Source organism: Propithecus coquereli, unplaced genomic scaffold, assembly GCF_000956105.1.
Source record: "Propithecus coquereli isolate 6110/MARCELLA unplaced genomic scaffold, Pcoq_1.0 Scaffold14, whole genome shotgun sequence".
Taxonomy (NCBI): domain Eukaryota; kingdom Metazoa; phylum Chordata; class Mammalia; order Primates; family Indriidae; genus Propithecus; species Propithecus coquereli.
The window spans coordinates 16,505,626-16,528,313 of NW_012138302.1; the positions used below are offsets into that span (position 1 = coordinate 16,505,626).

Consider the following 22,688-nt stretch of genomic DNA (forward strand, 5'->3'; position numbering starts at 1 on the left):
GTCATCACAGAATATTGTCTCTTTTTAAAATGTTTTATTCTTTTCCTGCATAACTTGGCTTTCTCCGTATTCCTGAATTCTGTTTACTGGTGGGAATATCCTCTACTCGTGGGGTGCTCTCCTCAAATACCCACTGATCTCTGGCTGTCAGTCTGGTCATATTTAAAAACAAGTTCACTCAGAGACCAACTGGAAAGTCTGTGCCGAGCCACCTTGGAAATGGTGGGATTGGGTCTGGATGAGCTGGCAGAGAGCTGGCCCCCCGATGTCAGCATCTGGCGTGCTTTAGCTTCTCCAGAGAAGAATCCCACCTTCCTTAGCTTGGACAGAGAACCCCTGGAAGCCTGAATTCTGAGACTGGGGAAAGGAGGAGGGCCGGGGTCTACTCAAGCCCGCTGCCTGCTTTCCCCGACACCCTTCTTTTTAGCTCCCAGCTGTCCTCTGCACTACCGGATCTGCTTTCCCAAGCCCCCAGGAACAGCTAACGCTGAGGCAGGAGGACTGGTTTGCACAAGTGCCCGAGCCCGACCAGTTCAGTTTCTCCACTGATCCCTTGCTCTCCTGCCTGGGCTCAGTGGCCCAGCTTCTGGGGTGGGGTGGGGGTTCCAGGCTGTGCTGATCATAATGAGTCCCTGCGGTAGCTGTCCCCACACCTCACTCCTGCCCTCTGTGGGGACCCGGGCTTGAGGTGGGCAGTCCAAACCACATCCTGCTCCAGCACTGAAGGTCCAGGTTCCCCTCCTGGTGTTTTTGGGAGGCTCCTCAGCTCCTGTGTCTTTCCTGGTCATTTCCTGTCCTTCACTTGGCCCAGGCCCCCCAACCACAGCCACCCTTGGGCACTGGAAACTGGCTTTCCCAGGCCACAGCTGCTCAGCCTGTCCTGGTGCACCCCAGGCATAGACACTGGCCTTTCTCCTCCTCCCAAAGCCCAGCTAAGACCAGGCCACACCTTGGTCTGCTCTAAACTGTCCTGCAGACCTGGGGCCAACACAAGGGAGTCAGACCACAGAAGAAAATATTAAAACCAGATGCCATGGCTGCACCCAGGCCCTCAAGCTGTCCCCACCACAGGGTCCCTAAGAGGGCTGTTCCCTCTGAGCCCCTCCATGCCCTCCCTCGCCTAAGGAGGGCGCTCCACGAGCAGTCCCACAGTGCTCAGGCCCCAAGAGGAAACCTGCAAGGAAACCCACGTCCTAAAGGAGGCGCCTCAGGGATCCAGTCTTCCCATGAGGCCACCTTTGACCTCACATATAAAGCAGTGCGGCTTCTTTATATTAACCCCTGCCTTGTTCCAGAAAAGGCTCTTTCCTTTATTTTTGCACTTAATAGCTTTCCTCCCAACAGTAGTGTCAGCAGCACACTCCCGCCGCACCACCTTGCGACAACCCAAAATGTCTCCAACAATTGCCAAATGTCTCATGGGGGATAAAATTGACCCCACCTTGTGACACCAAAAAATGTTTCCATAAATTGCCAAATGTCCTCGCCACTTCCATTGAGAACCACTGGCATAAAGAAAATAATTCTTGCTAAAAAACAGCCTCCCCTCCCTGTTTGTAGCCATTGAAACTTCAAAAGATGTCGGGGTCCCATTTCATTCACTGCTCTTCACTGTACACACATTTCTCATTTAATTGTCCTACTTGATGCAGTGGGGGGTGTTATCCCTCTTTCGCTCCTCAGGGAGGTGGCTGGGCTTACCAACTCCCTCCCCCCGCCCCGTTTGCTTTCCCTGTGTCCCTTCTTGAGTAGCCTTGTCCCCACTTCCACTTTGCTCACACTTGTCTGTCCCTAATCACTGTCTCTGGAACATGGAGGCCACTCTGTTTGTTTTTCTTGATGAATCAATGCTTGTGATTAGTACGTAGCTGAGCTGGGATTCGAATCTAGGCCCCCAGGGCCGTCTGAGCCACACTGGGACTGCTGTGCTACCTTGAGTCTCAGCAGGGTGGAGGCGTTTACCTTGGGCGGGGGGCCTCAGCCTGCCTCCTCCAGCCCTGGGAGTGAAGGAGGCAGAAAGGGTGTGCACAGGGACTTGTGTGTGCTGGGGTGGGGTTGGGCGGGGGAGGAAGTTCATGGTGTGTCCCTGCCACGTCCTGGAATTCCTCTGAGAAATGAGGCAAAGTCACCTGCCGAGAGTGAGGGTTCAGGCGGTGGTGGGAGGATGATGAGGAGAGGGGGGAAAGGTGTTTCTGGACAGCGTAATGGGCCGGCCAAGGCTGGTGGCCCCCGGCTCAGGGTGTGCCTGTCTGTGCTGGGCAGCTTTCTCCAGGGTTGCTCAGTGGCTGCGAGGAGAAAGCCGGCAGTTGTGTGGCTCTTGGACTGGGGTCCTAACTGGGGGTAACAGCAGGTTGGAAGGCTTAGCATTTTGCCAAGAGAGGGTCTGGTATGAGGAAGCTAAGTTGAGGGGTCAGGAAGAGAGGACAGGCTGGAGGTGGGAGGATGCAGCAGCAGGAGGGAGAGAGCACGTGCGTGCAGAAAGGCAGGGAGTTGAGGAGGGAGGGTGGGCGGCTTCCTTTAAGACTCCAGACGCAGAGCCATTCTGTGTGATGAGGATGAGGTCAAGGTGTGATCCAGGGATTGGGGGTGATTGGGCAACCGTCGCCAGTTCATTCAGCAACACGTGGCCTGGCATTGCACTGGGTGCTGGGGCTACAGTACTGAGGAAGACGTGGGCTGTTCTCAGGGTCCAGCAGGGGAACAGTGAAACCTGCAATAAGCAACAAGCAATAACAACCTAGCCTCAGAGAGGCTCCAAGCCGTACCAGGGTGCTGAGAGCTGCACAGGGACCCCAACTCATGGGAAAGGGGCTGGTCAGGAAGGCCACATAATTCTCAGGACCTATCGCACAATGAAAACGCAGGGTCATTTGTTCAAATATTATTAAGAATTTTAAGACAGTGATAGCAGAGAATTAAACCAAGCACGGGGCCTTTTAGGTATAGAGCCCTGTGCAACAGTACAAATCACACGCCCATGAAGCTGGCCCCAGAGGGCTTCCTGGAAGAAGTGATATCTAAGCTGAGATGGGCTGGATGAGGAGTCAGCCAGGTGGAGAGGGTGTTTCCAGGCAGAGGGAACAGCCTGGGCAGAGGCCTGGCAGTGAATGAGGTCTGTGTATCTGAGAAATGGAGACACTCAGCCTGTCAGGAGTGGGAAGCTGAGGCAGGTCCCAGAAGGAAGAGGGCAAGGCGATGCAAGGCAGACTAGGGGTGTGGAGTCCTCTGGCAGCTGGGACTGGGGAGCGGGGCACTGAGGTGGACCAGAAAGTGGAGCAGGGGGAGCTTCACTGAGGATGAAGGGGCAGAGACTTGCAGAGACGGAAGGACTGCCTCTGCCTTCCAGCCTAGAGAGCCCTGAGAGGGCCTCTGAAAGGGAGGTTGGGACTGCGCTGGGGTGGGTCGGGCCTGGGAAGGAGCAGCAGGGTCGGGTCAGGCTCAGGGACCCCAGATGGTAGGGACAAGGCAGGGCCGGATGGCTGACAAGTGTCCAACAAGGCCTGAACCTTGGATGTTAGCTGAGGAAGGACGGGCTAGAGGCCACTGGGCTTAGCTGCCCTCTAGGAGGCCAAGGAGTCCTCAGCCCCAACACCCTGCTCTGCTGATGGCTCTTCCAGCACCTTCCCCATCTTGACAGCTGGTCTGGGCCCAGAAGGTGGGACCCCAGTGGGCTTCATGTCCCAGAGCTGGGTTCAGCTCAGGAGTGAGGAGACTGTTGCTCTCAGAGGTCTGGGTGCTATATATGCAAACAAAAACTTACAGAGTGCAAACTAAACTTGGGTGTCTGAGGCTTGGGCGTTTTCATACCTCTTTACCCCATTTCCCAGTCCAGACCAGAGTTAGGGGGCTTCCAGGTGGTAGGCTAGGAAGGGTCCAGGCTTCCTAGCCACAGGTGCATGTTGGGAACTTGGGCCTCAGACTAGAAATTCCACTTTGTCTGCCAGCTGCCTGGGTGGGGCTGTCCCTCTTCCTGGGCCTAGCACTAGACTGGCTTCAGCAGGTGAGGCTGGGCAGTGGTGCCACGTCCCTGTGGTGGGAGAGGAGAGAGAGGCAAGGGCTTAAGAGTTGGAGAGGCCTGGGACGGGTCTGTGTGCTGTCAGGGAAGCCCCTCCTCAAGGAGAAGGTTTTATGCAGGGAAGTGACCCTTGACCCTGGCAGGACATGGGATTCACATTTATTTATTTATTTATTTTTAAATTTTTTTATGTCCATTGAGATTAGACAAGGGTTCACATTTATTGAGCATTGGTCTCGTGGCCCCTGGCTTTGGCGTCCTACCTAAGCCACTGGAAAAGCCCTGGGAGAGAAGGGTTATTGTATTTATTCTACAGGAAGAAACCTGAGGCTCAGAGAGGCTCTGAGAAGTATGAGGGTCACATAGCTGGTAACTGGCAAAGCCAGATTCCAACCTGAGTCTGAGGGACTCTGAACCCAGCCGCTTCCTTTCCACAAGCTGCTGCCCCCAAACTACGTGGTCCTGGCAAAGGCCTGGGAGGGGCCCTGCTGGTGGCCAGGGCTGTTGAGGGGTAGACCAGACCCTGTTTTCTACCTGAGGGTCACCCAGAAGTGAAAAAGCAACTTAATTCACAGGCGTTTTATGCATGAGAAAGGGAGGAAAATGAACAAGGTCACATGATCTTACAATAAAACAGTCTATTAACCCTAGTCATCGCTTTCCTCTGAAGTTCCCAGCACACGCCTGGCACTGAGGAGCTTCATAAATAATTAACAAGGGGCGTGGGGGAGGGACGGAGAGGTGCCCAGTGCCTCCTGTCCAGGCAGGGGCTCCCCCAGTCACTCTCACTGGCCCACAGGGCCCTGGGCAGGCCGGCACTACCGTCCCCATTTTGCAGAAGCAGTAACCAAGGCTCAGCTATGTCAAATCACTCCCCCAAGTGCAGAGAGGGACTGGCATCGTTACCATCCCTCCTTGCCTGTTGTCCTCTCCGTATATTAGGATAAATGCCCCCAACACACCCTGTGGCTGAGAAGCCCAGGGCTGTGGCAGAGCAGGGAGCTGGGGGAGGGGTGAAGGTTTCCTGAGGCCATCTTGGTCGGCCCTGACACGCTGGTGCTGAGGACAGAGATGTGTCACACACAGGCTCTGTCCTTGAGGTGCCATAGTCTGGCGAGAGAGCTGGGCCTGCACTGCCATCAGGTCAGTGTGGTGAGGCCTCCGTTACAGGCACACAGTCTCTGAGGAGGAGCCCTGGGCTCCCAGTGGCCTCAGAGGCATCTGAGGGCCTTGACGGACGAGTGGGGGGATGTGGAGGTGGGGAAGGGCACTTCAGGCTGAGGGAACAGCATGGGTTAAGGCTGGCAGGAGGAAAGAGTAGGATTTCCTTGTGGATAGTCTGTGTGGTTCAGTGGGCAGGGGTGCAATCTTGAGTGTGACCAGATGGGTGGTTGGGGGGAGGAGCAAAAGCCACAAGAGAGCTGGAGAGGTGGGCAGGGCTGGCGTCCTGTGGCCTCGGCCCAGGCGTTGTCTCGTGGGATGTGGAAACCACAGGAAGGTTCAACCAGAGGGCACCATGATCAGGTGACGGAATGAGAGAGGAAGAGGCAGCAGCTGGCTAGCAGGGAGGTCCAGGGAGTGGGCATGGGGTGTGCCCAGGGGATCAACAGGGTCTCACAGGCAGGACTTGGGCTCATCCTGCTAGAGGCGGGAGCAGAAGGCAAGAGGCAGGCCCTGAGCATCGGGAAGGGCCGCCACAGGCCCGCGCGCTGCCAAGCCCTGTTTCAGTCCTCACAGCAGTGTGTTGCTGCCACCCCTACCGAGGTGATAGGAACTGGGGCTCAGCTCTGGAAGGTCACTTAGAGCCACTTAGCAGGAAGAAGAGGAGCTGGGACCAGGATCTGAGGTCTTTTGAGTAGCGGTGAAAGGATTAGACCTTGGCAAGGCCCTCCCCATCCCTGGACCTCTGTCCCGTCTGTCCCCCGTGCAGGAGGAGGGGGTGGTGGGATCTACCCAGGGCCAGCTACCCATGGAGTTCCAGGAGTTGGTGCTCTCAATGTCCTTCTTTCTGGCAGAACCAAGGAGAGCATGTACCACTCGCTGACGTATGCCACCATCCTGGAGATGCAGGCCATGATGACCTTTGACCCTCAGGACATCCTACTTGCCGGCAACATGATGAAGGAGGCACAGTCACTGTGTCAGAGGTTGGGGATGACAGGGGAGGGGTCGGGGGTGAGGATTAGAGATGGTGAGGCCCACCCTTCTGTCACCCTGGCCCATCCTAATGCCTAAAATGCCACTATTCGTGCTGCTTCCTGTGGCTAAGATGTTGTGTCCCCAAGTGCTAAGTGCTGTCCTCGTCAGCCCTGCCTTAGAATTGTTGTCTAAACCAGTCACTAAGCAGCTTCTAGGGACCAGTCTTGATTGGGAGAAAACAAATTCCGGCTCCTTCACTTAATGACTCATTGACCTCTGGCAAGTCCCTCTCTGGACTCAACTTGCCTCATCTGTAAAATTGGTATGATGAAACACCATAGGGTTATCCTGGGGACTTCATGAAGACACCAGTCACAGGACCTGGTGCATAACTGGTGTTCGGTACACATTTGCTGGTTGAATGAATGCACTGACAGACCCTGAGTGGTCGTGCCCTGGTGGAGCCATTGCTCACTGGGCACACACTCGCGCCTGCTCCGGGCTGGGCCCTGTGCTGGGCACTGACGACCCAGGAAATCATCAGACCTGGACCAGCCTGATCCTGCACCGCCTGGTCAGGGAGGCAGGCACAGACAGTGACATCCCGGCATGATGCAGGGAAGCTCAAGGTGTTGTGGGGGTCCCGCCACAGGAGCAGGACAGGCTTCCTGGGGTGGATGATGCCTGAGCCAGGGCCTGAGGGGTGCCTAGGAGCTGGCCAGGGTGGAGGGAAGAAGAGAGGGGCCTCCAATCAGCGGCAACAGCAGGGACAAAGGTGAGAGAAAGCCTGAGCCTTGGGGGAGCTGCCAGGAGTTCCTGTGTGTGGAGAATCCAGTGGGAGGAGCCTGCACAGCCAGAGGCCAGGCTGTGTCCTCAAGGCGGCGCAGAGCTGTAAGTGTTCTCAGCCAGACAGATCCTTTTGGAAAAACTCCCTGGCACACCAGGAGGGTGAACAGGCACCAAGACTGGGTGGGCAGGAGTGAGAGGCCAGGCAGGGCATGAAGAGACCTCCATTAGGCAGAGGAACTCAGAGCTAGGAAGGCTGGGAACTGCTGAGAACAGCATCAGCTACGTCGGGGGCAGGTTGGCCGGGGGCTGCTTTATATGCTCAGCCCCATGATTGATACGGTGTTAACTATCCCCGTGTTACCAATGAGGACAGCGAGGCTCAGAGACCATTTGCCAGAATTTCTGCTAGTGCTGCCTCTCTAGGAGTTTATTCTAGTGTGGCAGACAGGGACAGAGCCAAGCGTGGCCCCTTCCTCATCCTCACCTCCGGCCCCTTTCTCCTCTCCAGGCACCGGAGGAAGTCTTCGGTAACAGATTCCTTCAGCAGCCTGGTGCACCGCCCCACTCTGGGCCAGTTCACAGAAGGTGTGGCATCTGGACGTCCTCCCAACCATGCTAAGCCCAGGCGGCCCGGCTCCAGGCCCAGGGAGGGGCAGGAAGGGCAGAAGGGCAGTTATCCTCCCAGTTTTCGCCGAGGGGGCCAGGCCCTGGCTCTCTGGTGAGGGTGTGGGGGGCAGGTGAGACCCACTTACCTGGCAGCATGACTGGCTGAGAGCCTGGAAGGCGAGGAAAGGAAAAGCTGTCACAAGGTCATGGGCTTTGCTCCGCAGACAAGGGGTGCTTAGAACTGTGTGTGCAGTTAGGTTTGCTGATTAATCATCCTAGTGATTGCGTGTGCACCAGAGGGAGATGTAGTTCTAGCAGCTCACCTGCTCACACGAGACAGCTGACGGCAGAAGAGGTGGTCTTAGCTGTTGTAGCCGGTAGGATGTCTTTGTTCCGTGACCATATGTGGCAGTTCTGGAGGCAGCAGTAGCCGACCACAAGCAGTTACGGGAGAGCCCTGGAAGGTTCCAGCACCACACAGTACATCTGATTGTGCTGGGTGCACAGCGTCTACAGCGATGCTGGGGGAACAAGGAGACTGTGCCGACCTTCTGGGTGGTGGGGGGGGGACCAGAAGATGAGGGGGATGCGAGCTGACTGGAGACAGTGGGGGTTGCTCTGAAGGAGATTGCCCAGGCTGTCGGGGCTGAGGAGGGTGAGGTGCTGACACAGGCTCCCTTTGCTTTTGGGGACGTGGGATCAGGTAGATTTGGCCTAAGTCTCCTACCGAGAGTCCCAGGAGGCCACGGGGCTTTGGTTTTCTCCCCACAGAGGAAATCCACGCTGAGGTCTGCTATGCAGAGTGCCTGCTACAGAGAGCAGCGCTGACCTTCCTGCAGGTAGGAGCGCCCTACTGGAACAAGCGGGCGGGGAATTTTACGTCAGTCTCCACGTCCAAGCATGACTCATCCCCTGTCATCCAGGCAAGGACTGATGCTCGGTGACCCCCCACTCCTGAGCCTGGCCAGGCTTGACGTGGAGGGGATGGGCCTCACCTCCCGCACACCAGCGTTGCCAGGGTGCTGCTTCTACCTCGTGACTGCTGCATTTCCTGCCCAGGTCACATGGTAGTGACAGGCATTGACGCAAAGCCTACTTTACACTTGATTCATTCAGCAAATGCTGTAGCACCTATGATGTGCCAGGCTTCTTGATGATAATACAGGTGTGTGGTTTTTACATACCTTACACATGTTACAGTTTGCTTTTTTGAACATTTACATTTATTATTTAATCTTCACCTCAGAGGGAGACTTAGAAGAGAGGCGTTACTTTCCCAAGGTCACATGATTAGCAAATGGTGAGCTGGGATTTGAACCTGGGTCTGACCAGGTCGGAGCCCAGATCTCTTCACCACACAGTGGGAATTTCGAGAACTGTCACTGTATGATGTTACCAGAAAGCCTGGTTACATGTCATCATATCATCATCATGTATATATATATATTGGGGGGAGAGGGACATCTACACATTAGTGTTGGGGTGCTGTTTATTTTTCTTAGCTCTTTTTCTGTCTTTTTGGACCTCAGGTGATTAGAATTGGATTAATCCTAATGCTTGGTTTAGGGCTCACTCTAATAATTACATCATGCATTTTATTTTATTTGTTTGTTTATTATATTTTTACAAATAATGAACACCCAATGCCCCCAGCTGGAGGACAGACACTGGCCGGAGCTCTCCTCGCCCTCTGGGCCCCTCCCCACCCTTTTCCTACCCCCGACAGGGGAACCACTACTGAGAGTTTTGTGTTTATCACTGCCACCCTATTTTTTAAAAGTAGTTTTATCCACTTCCTATTCATGTCTAAACAGCATATTGTTATGCTTTAGCTGCTATTGGGCTTCCTCTGCTGTGTGGGACTCCCTCCCCTCACCCAGCCTCACCGTGCACCACAGTGTGTTTATCTGTTCTGCTGCTGTGGGGCATTTGGGTTGTTTCTGGTTCCTGGCTGTTATGAACATCCTTGAAGGTGACTTCCACAGCCCATGTCCTCCTGTTCCCCTTGGGTGCACATCTGGAGTGGAGCTGCTGGCGGGCTGTAGGTATTGGCTCTTTCAGTTATAAATGTGATAAAATACCTGCTTGTTGTAAAAACCATAATCCAAAAATAAGTATCCCCCTCCTTTCCCACAGTCCCACCACCTAGAGGGAGGCCCTGTTAGCCACCGGGAGTGTCCCCTCCAGGCCTCTCTCTGAGCACATAGTATGTGCACTTGTGAGGCTGGTAAGGGAGGTTCTGGTCCATCCATGGGCATTTTGGAGGTTTGTTTGGCCAAGGGTTAGGGAAGCCTGTTTTGGCTGACCTCCGACCCCATCCCCCCAGGGTCCCTCATAGATTTGGGCACAGGAAGGGGCAGTCGAGGCCCAGAGCCTTGTATGATCCATCTCAAGCCTACAGCTACCTGCCTGGGCCAGGCCCTCAGCACCTTTCCTCCCCGCAGGATGAGAACATGGTGAGCTTCATCAAAGGCGGCATCAGAGTTCGAAACAGCTACCAGACCTACAAGTGAGTGGGGCTGGGGGCCACAGCATCCACTACCCTGTCCCCCTCAGGCTGCTTTGTGGAAGGAGGAGAGTATTAACTGGAGGCTGGAAGCTAGAATGCTATGTGACCTCAGGCAAATTTCTACACCCTCAGGACCTCAGTTTTCTGGAATAATATTCCCCTGGTTTTCTGGTTGTCTCTATTTCTTTTGGTCCCCTGAGTGCCTACTCTGTGCCTGACCCTCTGCTAGGGGAAAATAAGACACAGATTCTGCACAAACAGCTTGGTCTTGTGGGAGCAGGGAGACAGCTACAGGAACAGTCATTTAGGGAATAGCAATAGAACTACATATCTATTAAGGCCCATTCCAGATGCCACTTTCCCCAGCAAGCCTTCCTTGACCCCTCTAGTACACAGGGATGATGTGTACATACACACACACACACACAAGCTTCCTGGGGCCCAGGGTCATTTCCATGCTATCTCTGGGTCCCTGAAATTCAGACTGGGCCTGGCACAGGCCATGTTTATGGATGAAAGAATGAAGATTCAGTCCAGAGCACTTTTACTCAATATGGCTCTACAATGCCTTATCTACAATTCCCAAATCAAAAAAAAAAAAAAAAAGCTCTTAAAACCCAGTTTTCCCATTGCCAAGTTTTGCATTAAAACTTGTTTTTCATTAAAAGTTGATTTGAGACTATTTATCATCGTTATCTTCCCCATTTAATGTGGCAGTTTCCCTGCAGAGACGTTGCAAGCTTGCTTGCCAGGTATTGCCGAGGCACAACGTGCCGTGCCGTACAGCATGTGGATGCCACGTTCCCTGGGGGCCTGGGCTGGAATTGTCTGGAAAACCAGACGAATACTCTGGCCCCTTCATTCTTCCTCCCAGCTGCCAGAACAATGTCTGCAGAGGAACACCTTGTCAGGCCACCGGTGCCAACCCCTGAGGCTCCTTTTGTCCTTAGAGTCAAGTCCTGGGTCACTGCCAAGTCATTCCTTGGAGCTCTCCCTGCCCTCCTTGCCGCATTTCCCACCTCACTCTGTGGCAGGCCCTTGGCCATCCCCTCAGTTCTTCAAATATGCCAGGCTAATTCCCACCTCAGGGCCTTGGACACGCTGTTCCCTCTGTCAGAAACACTTTCTGCACCACGGTAGCCCCAGCTCCTCCTTCAGACTTCAGCTCAAATGTTACCTCCTCAGAGAAGCCTCTCCTGATCTCCAGACTGGGTCAGGCCCCAGGATTCTTCTCCTCTGAGGCTCTAAGCACCCTCACAGCAACTCGATGGGGGTCTGTCCCTAGAGTGGGGGTGCCATGGGGGCAGCAGCTTGGTGGCTTTGCTCCCGGCTGTTCCCAGTGCCTGGCAGAGAGAAGCTTCAGTCAGTGCTTGCTGATTGAAAGCCCTCAAGATGCTCTTAGCCCAGGAAGGGGGCAGACACATCACTAAAGCCTCTGTCCTGCCCCATGTGGGCTGGGCTGTGAGCTCTGTGCAGTTGGTGACCAGGAGAAAGAGAGTTGAATTCCAACCAAGGGACTCCAGGAAGACTTCCTGAAGAGGGGATGTTTGAGTTCTCCCAGTGGTTTTCAATTGGGGGGCAGTTTTGCTCCCCATGAGACATGTAGCAATGTCAGGGGGCATTTTGGTTGTCCAGCTTGGGAGAGGACGCTACTGGCATCTCGTGGGTGGAGGCCAGGGATGCTGCTAAACATCCTACGATGCACAGGACAGCCCCCCTTCCGCCTCCTCCCCAACAAAGAATTATTCAGCCTAAAATGTCAGTAGTGTCGAGGTTGAGAAACCCTGTTCTAGACAGAATGCAGAGCACAAACAAATGCCCAGAAGTCGGACAAGGCAGAGAGCACTAGGGCCAGTGTGACTGAAATTCAGGGGTAAGGAGTGTGTATGTTATCACAGTGGGAGATGGGGTTAGAAATTCCTTGAATATCAGCTCTCGATCACCAGGACTTTAAGAATCCACTACCAGGGAGTTCGGAGATGAGCTTGGGTGGGAGTTTACTGGGCCCTGCCTCCCAACTCCCAGCAAGTGGCTGAAACAAGACTTGGTATCTCTCCGCAGGGAGCTGGACAGCCTCGTCCAGTCTTCACATTACTGCAAGGGAGAGAACCACAGGCACTTTGAAGGAGGGGTGAAGCTCGGTGTGGGGGCCTTCAACCTGGTGAGTGGGCGTGCCTCTCCCCCATTTCCACAGTGTCTGGCTCCGGATTAATCTTCCCTGCACGTCCCTGCCCCACACCTGGTCATGGCTGAGTGCCACCATGGCTGGCCATGTGCCGGGCATCGAGACCCAGTGATGAATCAGACTCATGGCTTAGGCTTAAGGGGCTCCCAGCTGGGCTGTGGGTGCATGCTGGAGCCAGCTCCACAAAGTCCGTCTGTGCATTTCTTCTCAAGTCAAGTTGTTAGCTTGAAACCCACCATGGTGGGAGTCTTTTTTTTTTTTTTTTAATATTTTTTTCCTTTCCTTTGGTTTCTATTTTTTATCCCAATGATCCACTCTCATTCCCAAGATGGTGGGAGTCTTGACAGCACCACAGCTTGACAAACACAATAAATCAGGGCTTTTTCTGCCCGGGAGAGCTGGTGGTTAAACATTTACCAGTGTCAGGGAAGGAGACAGGCCTGAAAACAGCTGATGACCCACGGGAGACAGAGAGCCACGTCCTCTTCCTGGGGGGACTTTGGAGAAGGTTTCTCATGGGTGGGGTAAGCATTTGAGCTGGATCCTTAGATCCCCAGGAGTCTCCCAGGTGGGGAAGAGCATTCCAGGCAGAGGGCACAGTGTGAGTGGAGACAGGGAGGCCTGGAAGAGCTGTGCTTGCTCCTGGAGCTTCTCAGGCAACACTTAGAGCTCTGGCCCTAGGTGGCGGGGACCTTTCCAAAGTAGCGGGGGCAGAAGTGGTGACTCTTCCCCTCCAGGTAAAGCTTGTTTAAAGAGTAAGCTTTGAGGGTGGGGGAGGTCCCCACCCCACTCTGGGGCACCTTCTGCATGTGCTCATCTGCCGCTTTCCCTGCAGACGCTGTCCATGCTGCCTACGAGGATCCTGCGGCTGCTGGAGTTTGTGGGGTTTTCAGGAAACAAGGTAACCACCTGCCTTCTAGCACCCCCGACCTACTGAAGGCCAGGCCTGGAGCTGGGTGGACAGGGTGGGGCTGAGGGGATGCAGGGTCTGGGTACCAGTCCTGGCTCAGTCCCCCGGACAAGACCCAGACCTCTCTGGGCCTCGTCTTCTCTCCAGGTGAATGAGACCAGTGATACCCGCCTGCCCCCCACAGGGTGGAGAGGCTCTGGGGTGAGGCTGGGTGTGAAGGGCAGCTGTGTACCGTGGCCTGGGGTCACATTCTCTGCACTTTACAGGTATCAGGAGCCTGGTCCTTCTCCCCACAGACACCGCCTCACTTCAAGGCCTTGAGCAAGTCCTTTCCTCCAGGGCCATTTTCTGGTGCTACCACCTCATCTGGGAGATGCCTTGAGGGGGAAGCAGAGAACTCCATCACTCAGGCTTCACTGAGGGTTAAAGGCAGCAGATCAGGGAGGGCTCCCTGGTGGAGGAGGTCCAGTGTGGGGAGAATCGGCCTAGAAGTCAGGAGCCCTGGGCAGCCCAGCCTCACGGCCTTCTCCCTGTGACTCTGAGCAAGTCCCTCTCTCCTCTGAGCCTCTCTTCAGTGAAACAAGGGGCTTTCTGTAGACCAGTACGTGTTCCCAGAGGTGTATTTCTCTAGCCCTTGCTGATATTGGCCACTTCCATGGGCCTTTGTATTATTATTTATATTATATACTTTTTAAAAAAGTAACTCATAATCTTTACTGAAATTTATTTAAAAGAAACATTGCTACATGAAAACCCATATTATTTGGCATGATAAGAACATAATCACAAAAATAAATACCATGAGGCCCAGCAATCTTAGGAAAGCCCTGCTAGATTGCATGGTCGGCCCAGGCACAGCCCCGGCTGCTGCCGTGAAGAAGGGAGCTCGGGTGAGGGTTTGCACACACTCGGGCACAGGACGGGGGCTTTCTCCTGGGCACCATCAGAAGTCTAGAAGGAGAACTGAGAAGGGAAAACCCTTGCTTGTGACTCAGTGTTCCCTGACGCCAGTCCACGGACCCCTAAAATCTTGGTTGCCGTCTACGTGGCCCTATTTGTGCCCTCGGCCTGTGGTCAGGGTTATTGGCCTCCTTGTTCCTCCTGCCGACCAGACCTGGCTGCATGGCCATCAGTGCCCACCGCAGGGTGTTCGAGCAGGTGCACGCAGGGAGGCCTGGGGATGTGGCTGTTGAGGAGGTGGGGACACCCAAGGCCTGGCCAGGCCTTTGTTCTGGCCTTGGCAGCAATGTCCCCTCCCTCCAGGAAGGTGGCTGAGGCACTGAGAGAGGCACCTCTTGCTCAGGGCCACACTGCTGACCCAGCCTCCAGGGTCCCAGGGCTCTCCCACCCTGGTCCCTGCCCCTCTCTGGGAGTCTCAGCCTGTCCTCCTGTCCCCCAGGACTACGGGCTGCTGCAGCTGGAGGAGGGAGCGTCAGGACACAGTTTCCGCGCCGTGCTCTGTGTCATGCTGCTGCTGTGCTACCACACTTTCCTCACCTTTGTGCTCGGTAGGCTTCCCTGTGGGGCGAGCCCTGGGGCCAAGAGGGAGAAGGGCTGCAGACCCTGCTCAGGCCCCCAGGACTGGGGATGAGGGTCCTGAAACCAGAAACAGCAGAGCCTCATCAACTGGCCTAGGGCCTGGCCTGCTCACTTCCTCACAGTGTGACTGGGTTCTAGCCTCAGTGTTCTCATCTGTGAAATGGGCATGGTTGTGCCCACCTTGTAGAGGGTATGAAGATGCTGTAAGCAGCCCCTTGTGGTTCTGGGCACAGCCTTGCCACACACATGCTTCTGGTTATTGAGCCCTGTGATGTGCCAGGCATGCTATCTGCAGTACCTTATTTAATCCTCACATCACCCCAGAGATAGGAAGAATTATTATCCCCATTTCACAGAGGGGGAGATAAAGACCCCAGGAATCCCCTGGTGGGTTGTTGGATCGCAGGAGCCAGTGGAGGTGACGTGTTATGTCCCCCTTCCCCACTTCAAGGTACTGGGAATGTCAACATCGAGGAAGCAGAGAAGCTCCTGAAGCCATACTTGAATCGATACCCTAAGGTGAGCCCCACCCTCTGCCTGGCACCCCAGTCCATGAGCACCCTGCAGACCCAAGGGACCCACGTGTGTGTCATTGCAGGGCGCCATCTTCCTATTCTTCGCTGGGCGGATTGAAGCCATTAAAGGCAACATTGACGCAGTGAGTGATGGGGGTCCGGGCCAGTGCTGAGGACCGCTCAGGGTCTCACAGGCACACACAGACATACTCAGGGACAGGGAAGACTGGGAGGAGGGCCCGAGAGAGAACCAACAAGAGGGCAAGTGTGGGAGAGGCACTTAGGAAGACAAGAGAGGAGGTGGCATTTGTGGTATGTGGGCTTTTGAAGGGAGATAAAGGAGTGTGGCGCCCCTGGAGAGGGAGGGTGCTAGAGGAGGCAGAGGTAGGATGGACCAGCTGCTCAGGGCATGGTGATCAGGCTGCCAGTTGGTGAGCAGAGTGGTATGGCCAGTGGGGTAGACAGGAGCTGTCAAAAGGGTTAGAGATGGGAAGGGTCATGGTCCCAGCAGAGACCCCAGCACTAAGCCAAGGCCCAGGCCAGACTCTGCAGCATGGGGTTCTGGGCTCTCCAGCTGGCCCTAGCTGTGATTCCGCAGGCGGCAGGACAAATGCCTCAGGCCCAGGTAACCTCATGGAAACTGCTGGAACCTTTGGAGTTTGCTTGGAGACAAACATTATTTTATCAATATTACCACTTTCCACTGCCTCTTATCCCCTCCATTATAGCTCTGTCCTGACCTCTCACTTTTTTTTTTTTTTTGAGACAGAGTCTTGCTCCATTGCCTGGGCTAGAGTGCCGTGGCGCCAGCCTAGCTCACAGCAACCTCAGACTCCTGCGCTCAAAAGATCCTTCTGCCTCAGCCTCCCAAGTAACTGGGACTACAGGCATGCGCCACCATGCCCGGCTAATTTTTATATATATATATTTAGTTGTCCAGATCATTTCTATTTTTTAGTAGAGACGGGGTCTCGCTCTTGCTCAGGCTGGTCTCGAACTGCTGACCTTGAGCGATCCACCTGCCTCGGCCTCCCAGAGTGCTAGAATTACAGGCGTGAGCCACCGCGCCCGGCCCTGACCTCTCACTTTTTGACTGAAAAACTAGAGTTCCAGATAGGGGCAGTGATTGGGCCCAAGGTCATGTGAGATTTAGGCATTGATGCAGGACAGGAGGCCAGATCCCCTGGCTCCCCAGCCCCGACCTGAGCCTAGCACAGGGCTGGATCACCATGCACTGGAGGGGCTGGGGCCGCTGTGGAGTTGGGAGGGTGTGGAGGGTCTAGAGGGCAGGGTGGGGCTGGGTGGGCACCCACCAGGCTGACCAGCGGGTGCCTGCAGGCCATCCGGCGGTTCGAGGAGTGCTGTGAGGCCCAGCAGCACTGGAAGCAGTTCCACCACATGTGCTACTGGGAGCTGATGTGGTGCTTCACCTACAAGGGCCAGTGGAAGATGGCCTACTTCTACGCCGACCTGCTCAGCAAGGAGAACTCCTGGTCCAAGGTGGGCACTGGGAGACCAGGGCCAGCCAGGCTGGCCATGAGCCCCCAGACCGAGGGCCAGCTGAACGCAGATGTGTCAGCTGGAATCTAAACAGAACCACAAATTGTAATAGGACTGGAAGGAACTAAAGACCACAGGAGCAGAGAAACTTTAGAACTACAATCATGTCAGTCGAGATTTTTAGTCACAAGGGATGGAAACAGGGCTCAAACGCACTGTCTGATAGAACTGTCTGCTGTGGTGGAAATGTTCTATTTCTGGACCATATTCACTTGGAATGTGCTTGGTGCAACTGGAAACCTGAATGTTTTAAATTTTATTTAATTTTAATGAATTAAACTTTAGCCACATGGGCCTAGTGGCCACCAATTGGACTACACGGATGTAAAACACAAAAGGCTCATTGGCTCACAGAGCTAAAAATTCTAAGCACATCTGACTTTAGGAAGGGCTGGGTCCAGGAATTCAAATTCCATCTTGTCCAGGCAGATTCGCTCCATATGACGGGCAGGCTGGCTGTGGGCTGCCTCTAACTCACATTTCCCCATTGGTTTCAGAGTCTCACAGTTGAGCCTCACTGGTATGGCTTAAGGCACACGTTAATGCCTGAGAGAGGGGAGAGAGGGGACTCCTCAGGGACTTAGAGTAGGAGGGCGCAGTTCCCCAAAAGAAAAATGAGGTGACGTATCCAGAAGTCACCTTTATTGGGAGGGCAATAAAGAGATGCCATGCCCCATAAAATCATATTATACTCTGAAAAAAAAAAAAAAAAGAGAGATGCCATGTAGGCAAAACAAACAAAACAGATGCCCACTACAGATGACGTTATCATGGTAAGTGTTGAAGTAAATATTAGCCTTTATTGTCATAGTAATGATAGCACAGAAATCCGAACCGAGAGTCTTAGAATCACCCAGCTCAGAGAGCATCGAATCTGGTATTTGCAAACACGGCATCACTTGCCCACGGCAGACATTGCTAATCGATCCTGGCACTCTGCCGTGAGCCTGCTGTGACTTAGAGGCCTTCTCTGCAGAGCGCTCCAGGCAGCCATTAGCACTGGCCTGCGCTGGCACATGTCTGAAGAAGGAAGTCCTTCAGTGCCCCTGCCTGGGGGCCGGGTGGCTAGGGAATTCTCTGGGTCCTGGCCAGTGGGGCTGGGGGAGGAGTAGGCTTCCACCAGCTCTCACTGTGTCTCCACACCACACCCAGTGAGGCGGGAAGAAGTTACCATCTCCACTGGGCACATGAGGGCCACTGAGGCTAAGAGAGAGTATGTGACTTTCCTGGCCCACATAGCTGTTGGTGACGGACACTGGATTCGAGGACGGTTCTGTGTGACTCAGAGAGGCCTCTGCTTTCCCCTTGCTCCTCTGGTCCTCCGGAGGAGGCCAGGCTTGCCCCGAGCCCACCCTGCTGTTGAAGGTGCTTCCTCAGGCCTGGCCCCCTCCATTCCTCACCTCCTCCCACTCCCAACAAGAACAGAGCCCCAGGGAGCCTTTTTGAACTACAAGTGACTCTGGAAGCCTTCCTGTGGAGCGAGGCAGGCAGCTGGGTCCGCCCACACAGGGCAAGGGAGGCCTGGGGCGGCCACACAGCTGCTGTGAGGAGCAGAGGGAGGGCGAGGCCCTCCAGGTGTCAGGAAGTCTGGCTGAGCCCCAGCTCAGTCCCCAGATCACTGTGACTTTGGGGTGGTTGGTCCCCCTCTTTCTGCAACACTCTTTTCAAAAGGACTTGCTGTGAAAAATGGGGATTGTAACACCCCAAGCTCTGGCGCCCCATCCATCCCTAATCTCCAGTGCTTGGCCACCACAGAGTCTACCAACTGCCCGTCCTAAGGACCTGGCTTCTGGCCACACCGTATGCACCAGCCCCCCTGCCCAGCAGCCCACTCTGGTCTGGACCCTTCAAGGCCAACCCTGTGGAGGCTTCAAGTTTCCCCCAGTGCTTGCAGCCTGGAGGCTGAGATGGCCAGAAGCTCGGTGGTGACAGTGTCACACTCAGGACTATGCGGAGGGAATCCCAGGGAGCTCAGAGGCATCCCTGGGCAACCTGGCCAAGAGGACAAGGAAGGTTTCTGGAACAAGAGATCTCTGAGCAGAGTCTTGAAGGACGAGGAATTAGGGTGGCAGAGCAGAGCAAGCAAGAGGACACTCTAATCCTGGAGAACAGCAGGAGCAAAGGCTCGGAAGCCAGGGTGCTGCCAGGAGGTTCTGTACAGTGGGCGAAGGGTTTGTGCGGTGGGAGAGCAGGGGGCCCGGATCAGGGGAGACAGCTGCCGTCTGCCATCAGCGTGGCCCCATAACATCCCTGGGGAGCTTGGACGTCCACAGTGCTGAGTCACTGCATCCAGCCTAACTCCTGGTGGCGCAATGAGGGTGAGCCTTCTGTGGGATGTGGGGAGAGGCTCTTGGAGGAATGAGCTGGGGAGGGACAGTGGCATTCCAGGCAGAGGAGCAGCATAGGCAAAGGCCTGGGGTAGAGTTGCAGGAGTGAGCGGGAGGAAATGGCAGAAGATGAGCCAGAAAAGGAGTTTAGGGCAGGTCGTGGAGGGCATGAGTGGCTGTTTGCGCTTTACTCTAACAGTAGGGGATCCTTGAAGGCTTGGGGTTTAGATTTGTGCTTTGGAAATCCCACCTGCAATTTCTGGGCACCCCAAGGTGCCAGGTCCTGTTCTGGGCCAGGAAATACAAGAGTGCACAGAGCAAAGACCCATCTCAAGGCTCCAGTCCTGGTGGGGAAAGAGACAAGGAATAGACAAACACGTTGATGTCCAGTGTAATAGGATGCCAGGTTCCAGTAAGTGCAGTAGGGAGCAAGCAAGGTGAGGGGCATGGAGTGGGGGGCTCTTTTGTCAGGGCTGGCCAGGCGCAGCAGAAGGCACTCACATGTAGTGAAGGAGCAAGCTCGTGGGTGGCCATCTGAAGGGGACATTCAAGCAGAGGGAGCTGTGGGCCACAGGTGCTGGGCAGGACTGCATTTGATGTATTCCAGGGACAGCTGGAGGCCAGTGAGGCCCTGGAGTGATACTATGCCGACCGGCTGGAGGGAGCGATATACGTGGGACGGGGATTGTACAGTCTGATTTGGATTTTATGCTAAGTGTGATGGGATATCACCAGAAGTTTTCCAGAAGGCACTGATGTGATCTAACTTAAAAAGATCAGAGTGGCGAAGGTGTGGAGAATGGCTTGCAGCAGATGGGGGTGGGAGGATCCCAGACCTCCCCAGGCCAGTAGGAGGACATCCCTGGTAGCCTGGAGCAGCCAAACGGTGTGGAGATAAGGTGCGGCAATAATGAAGAGAGTTGCACGGGCAAAGCTAGTTAGTGGCATTCAGGAGCTAGACCGGAGGTAAAGCCACTAGGACTTGGTGCCTCCATGGCAGGGGTAGACGAGGAGAGGGCAAGAGCGACACCGAGAAGTTCAAGATGGGACGGGGAACAGGTTTCACTAAGGGAGACAATTCCGACCGCAGCCCACAAAGACCAGCTTTTCCTCATGTTGTAAAGGCCTGCGTGGGTGGAGCTGCCGGGTGGAGACCAGACTCCAGGATGTCCTGGTCCCTCTCGGCCACCCTCCTCTCGGCCTGGAGGCAGGAGCTGTGGTTCAGCGCTCGGCCACCGGAGGGCAGCACAGAGCCGGCTCCCCTCCCAGGGCCGTCCGCGGAAGGGGCGTGGCGGCGGGGAAGGCTGGGCGGGGCGGGGCCTCCTGCCTGCCGCACCTCTCCCGTCTGGGCTGGTCGTAGGTCCAGTGGGCAAGGTCCTGGGGTCCACTCCCAGCTCTGCCCCAGTAGCTCTGGAGTCCCAGGAAGCAGAGGTGGGGAACAGATTTCTTTCTGGCACCGTCTTTGGGATCAAGTGTGCCGGATGTGAGGTCCTGGCACACAGTAAGACAGTTCTCCCCGGGAGGCCGGAGCTGAGCCTCGCCCCAGGGCCCCGCTCACTCTTCTGGTCTCACCTCCTCTTTTATGCCTCCCGTGCTTGCGCCTCTCCTCAGTATCCTACCCACACCCACCTGCCCCTCCCTGGCTTTTCTCAGGCTGTCCCCCTTATTTGGGCCTCTGCGAATCTTCCCGTGGTCCTTCTGGGGCCCACTCTGGAGCTCTTGCTTCCCAGAAGCCTGAGTGCTGTCCCTGGCCTGTCTCCATCCCAGCCTTGCGCGTCCTGCCCATCACTAGTTGCTTGGGCCCTTCTCTCCACTGCTTCAAGGGGAGGGGGTGGCTGCTTTGACATGGCTTGTCCTGGATTTGACTCCTAGCTCGAGTCCTCCGGGTGCATCGGCTTCCTCACCTCAGTTCCTCGCCAGGGGCCTGGGGCGGTGCTGGGCCACAGCGAGGTCTGCATGGGGCGTTGGTGCCGTGCTGGCTGTGGCTGGGGAGGGCTGCTCACACCTGGCTGTTGCTCTGCTCACACAGGCCACCTACATCTACATGAAGGCCGCCTACCTCAGCATGTTTGGGAAGGAGGACTACAAGCCTTTCGGGGATGACGAAGTGGAGTTATTTAGGTGGGTCCTACCATCACGCTCCCAATCACAGGCCTCAGCTGTGGACAGACCAGCCAGGCTCTGCCCACGGCCACCCTGACTGTGGCACCAGGGAGGGGGATGGTGAGGTGGCCATCTCCCCCCACTCCAAGCTCCCTGCCCCTGCCCCAGGATTGCCCCATGTGCTTGTCATCCCCTCCCATCACCACCCCGTGCTGCTGCAGCTGCTGGTTAGATCCCTTTGAATCTGTTCAGAGGTTTTCTTTCACAGAAGTGGTTTTGTCAACATCCTCTACCACTGAGTCTCTTTCATCTGTTCAGTAGGACAGATGTGAACTCTGAGGTCTGGAGAGGGGAAGGTCCTTCGTTCTGCTGAGTTAACCAGATACATTCAGAGAAGCACAGCAGAGAGCCCAAGAGTTAGAATCAAACAAGCAGGATTAAACCGAGCCTCTGCCATTTCTTTGCTGTGTCACCTGGGACAATTTCAGCAACTATAAAATAGGAATAACAACCTTCACCTTGCAGGGTGGTTTTGTGAATCAACTAGATAATATATTTAAAGAGTCTGGCATAGGACCTGGAACTTAGCAAGCTGCTCGCCAAGTGGTGGCTGTTTTCATTCTTATCTGTACCACTGTGTTTACCTCCTGCAAAAGGTCGTTAGAGCACAGCTCAGCCTTGGCAGGCTGAGGATGGACCCTAGAGCCTTCCTCCTGTCAAGGTGAGGTTGGCCCCAATTTGCAGACCTGGAAGTGGGTGTCACATGAGCTTCCTCGGCTCCTGCTGTCACACCAATGGGGCATTTATCACTTACGGAGTGCCTGCTACTACAGTGAACTCCATGTCCCCATCTCATATAACTCTTCCAGAAAGCCTTGTGACGGAGGGTGGGTGTCACCTCCAGTTTAAAGATGAGGAAATTGAGGTCCAGAGAGGTTCCACAGTGAATAAGCAGTTTGCGGGGACCTCACACCTACATCCAGCTATTTCCTGAGCCTAAATGGCTCATGCCAGAGGTCACAGCCACACCTGGAGACTGTGGCAGAAATCAGAGGAGGGTGGGATGGAGTTGGGCGGGTGAGGTCCCAGATGTGGAGGCTCGCCTAGCTGCATTCCATATATTTTGCTCTGCCCTTAGAAAGAGCTGAGAAGGCCAGGAGAAGACAAGAGTTAATTAAGGGTTTGAGCTGTTTGGTGTTGGATAGGTCCCACCCTTTCTCTGGGTGTTAGTCTCCCCTGTGAAAATGGGATTAGGCTTCCATAGGGCCCTTCCCAGAAATAGGGCCTGGGAGTGGAAGAGAGAAGTGAAAGTAGGAGGCAGAGCAGACCTAGGGACATGTAGGTGCACTCTCACCTCTGCCAGGTGGTGTGGAAGAGCTCCTTGTCCAGCCATAGGAAGTGGCCAGGTCTTGGGCAGGGCCTGTGAAATAAGACCCTAGACACAGGCTGTTTCAGACCTATGAGGCTCTTTAGGGTCCAACACTGTCATCA

The 22,688-nt window shown here is 55.1% G+C and overlaps 1 protein-coding gene across 4 annotated transcripts in view; it reads left to right on the forward strand.

Moving 5' to 3' along the window:
• The window catches only part of TTC39A (tetratricopeptide repeat domain 39A), a 51,991-nt gene that overhangs the window by 21,326 nt on the left and 7,977 nt on the right, over nucleotides 1-22,688 (forward strand). For 3 of the 4 annotated variants that reach the window (XM_012639359.1, XM_012639361.1, XM_012639360.1), the window contains exons 3-13: nucleotides 6,031-6,162; nucleotides 7,452-7,528; nucleotides 8,321-8,388; nucleotides 9,994-10,058; nucleotides 12,120-12,219; nucleotides 13,079-13,144; nucleotides 14,553-14,661; nucleotides 15,144-15,211; nucleotides 15,291-15,350; nucleotides 16,546-16,707; nucleotides 21,124-21,215. In XM_012639359.1, the coding sequence (XP_012494813.1) occupies nucleotides 6,031-6,162; nucleotides 7,452-7,528; nucleotides 8,321-8,388; nucleotides 9,994-10,058; nucleotides 12,120-12,219; nucleotides 13,079-13,144; nucleotides 14,553-14,661; nucleotides 15,144-15,211; nucleotides 15,291-15,350; nucleotides 16,546-16,707; nucleotides 21,124-21,215 (999 nt within the window). Of the gene's footprint in view, nucleotides 1-6,030; nucleotides 6,163-7,451; nucleotides 7,529-8,320; nucleotides 8,389-9,875; nucleotides 10,059-12,119; nucleotides 12,220-13,078; nucleotides 13,145-14,552; nucleotides 14,662-15,143; nucleotides 15,212-15,290; nucleotides 15,351-16,545; nucleotides 16,708-21,123; nucleotides 21,216-22,688 lie in introns of all 4 variants that reach the window. The other variant, XM_012639362.1, reaches the window with a different exon arrangement.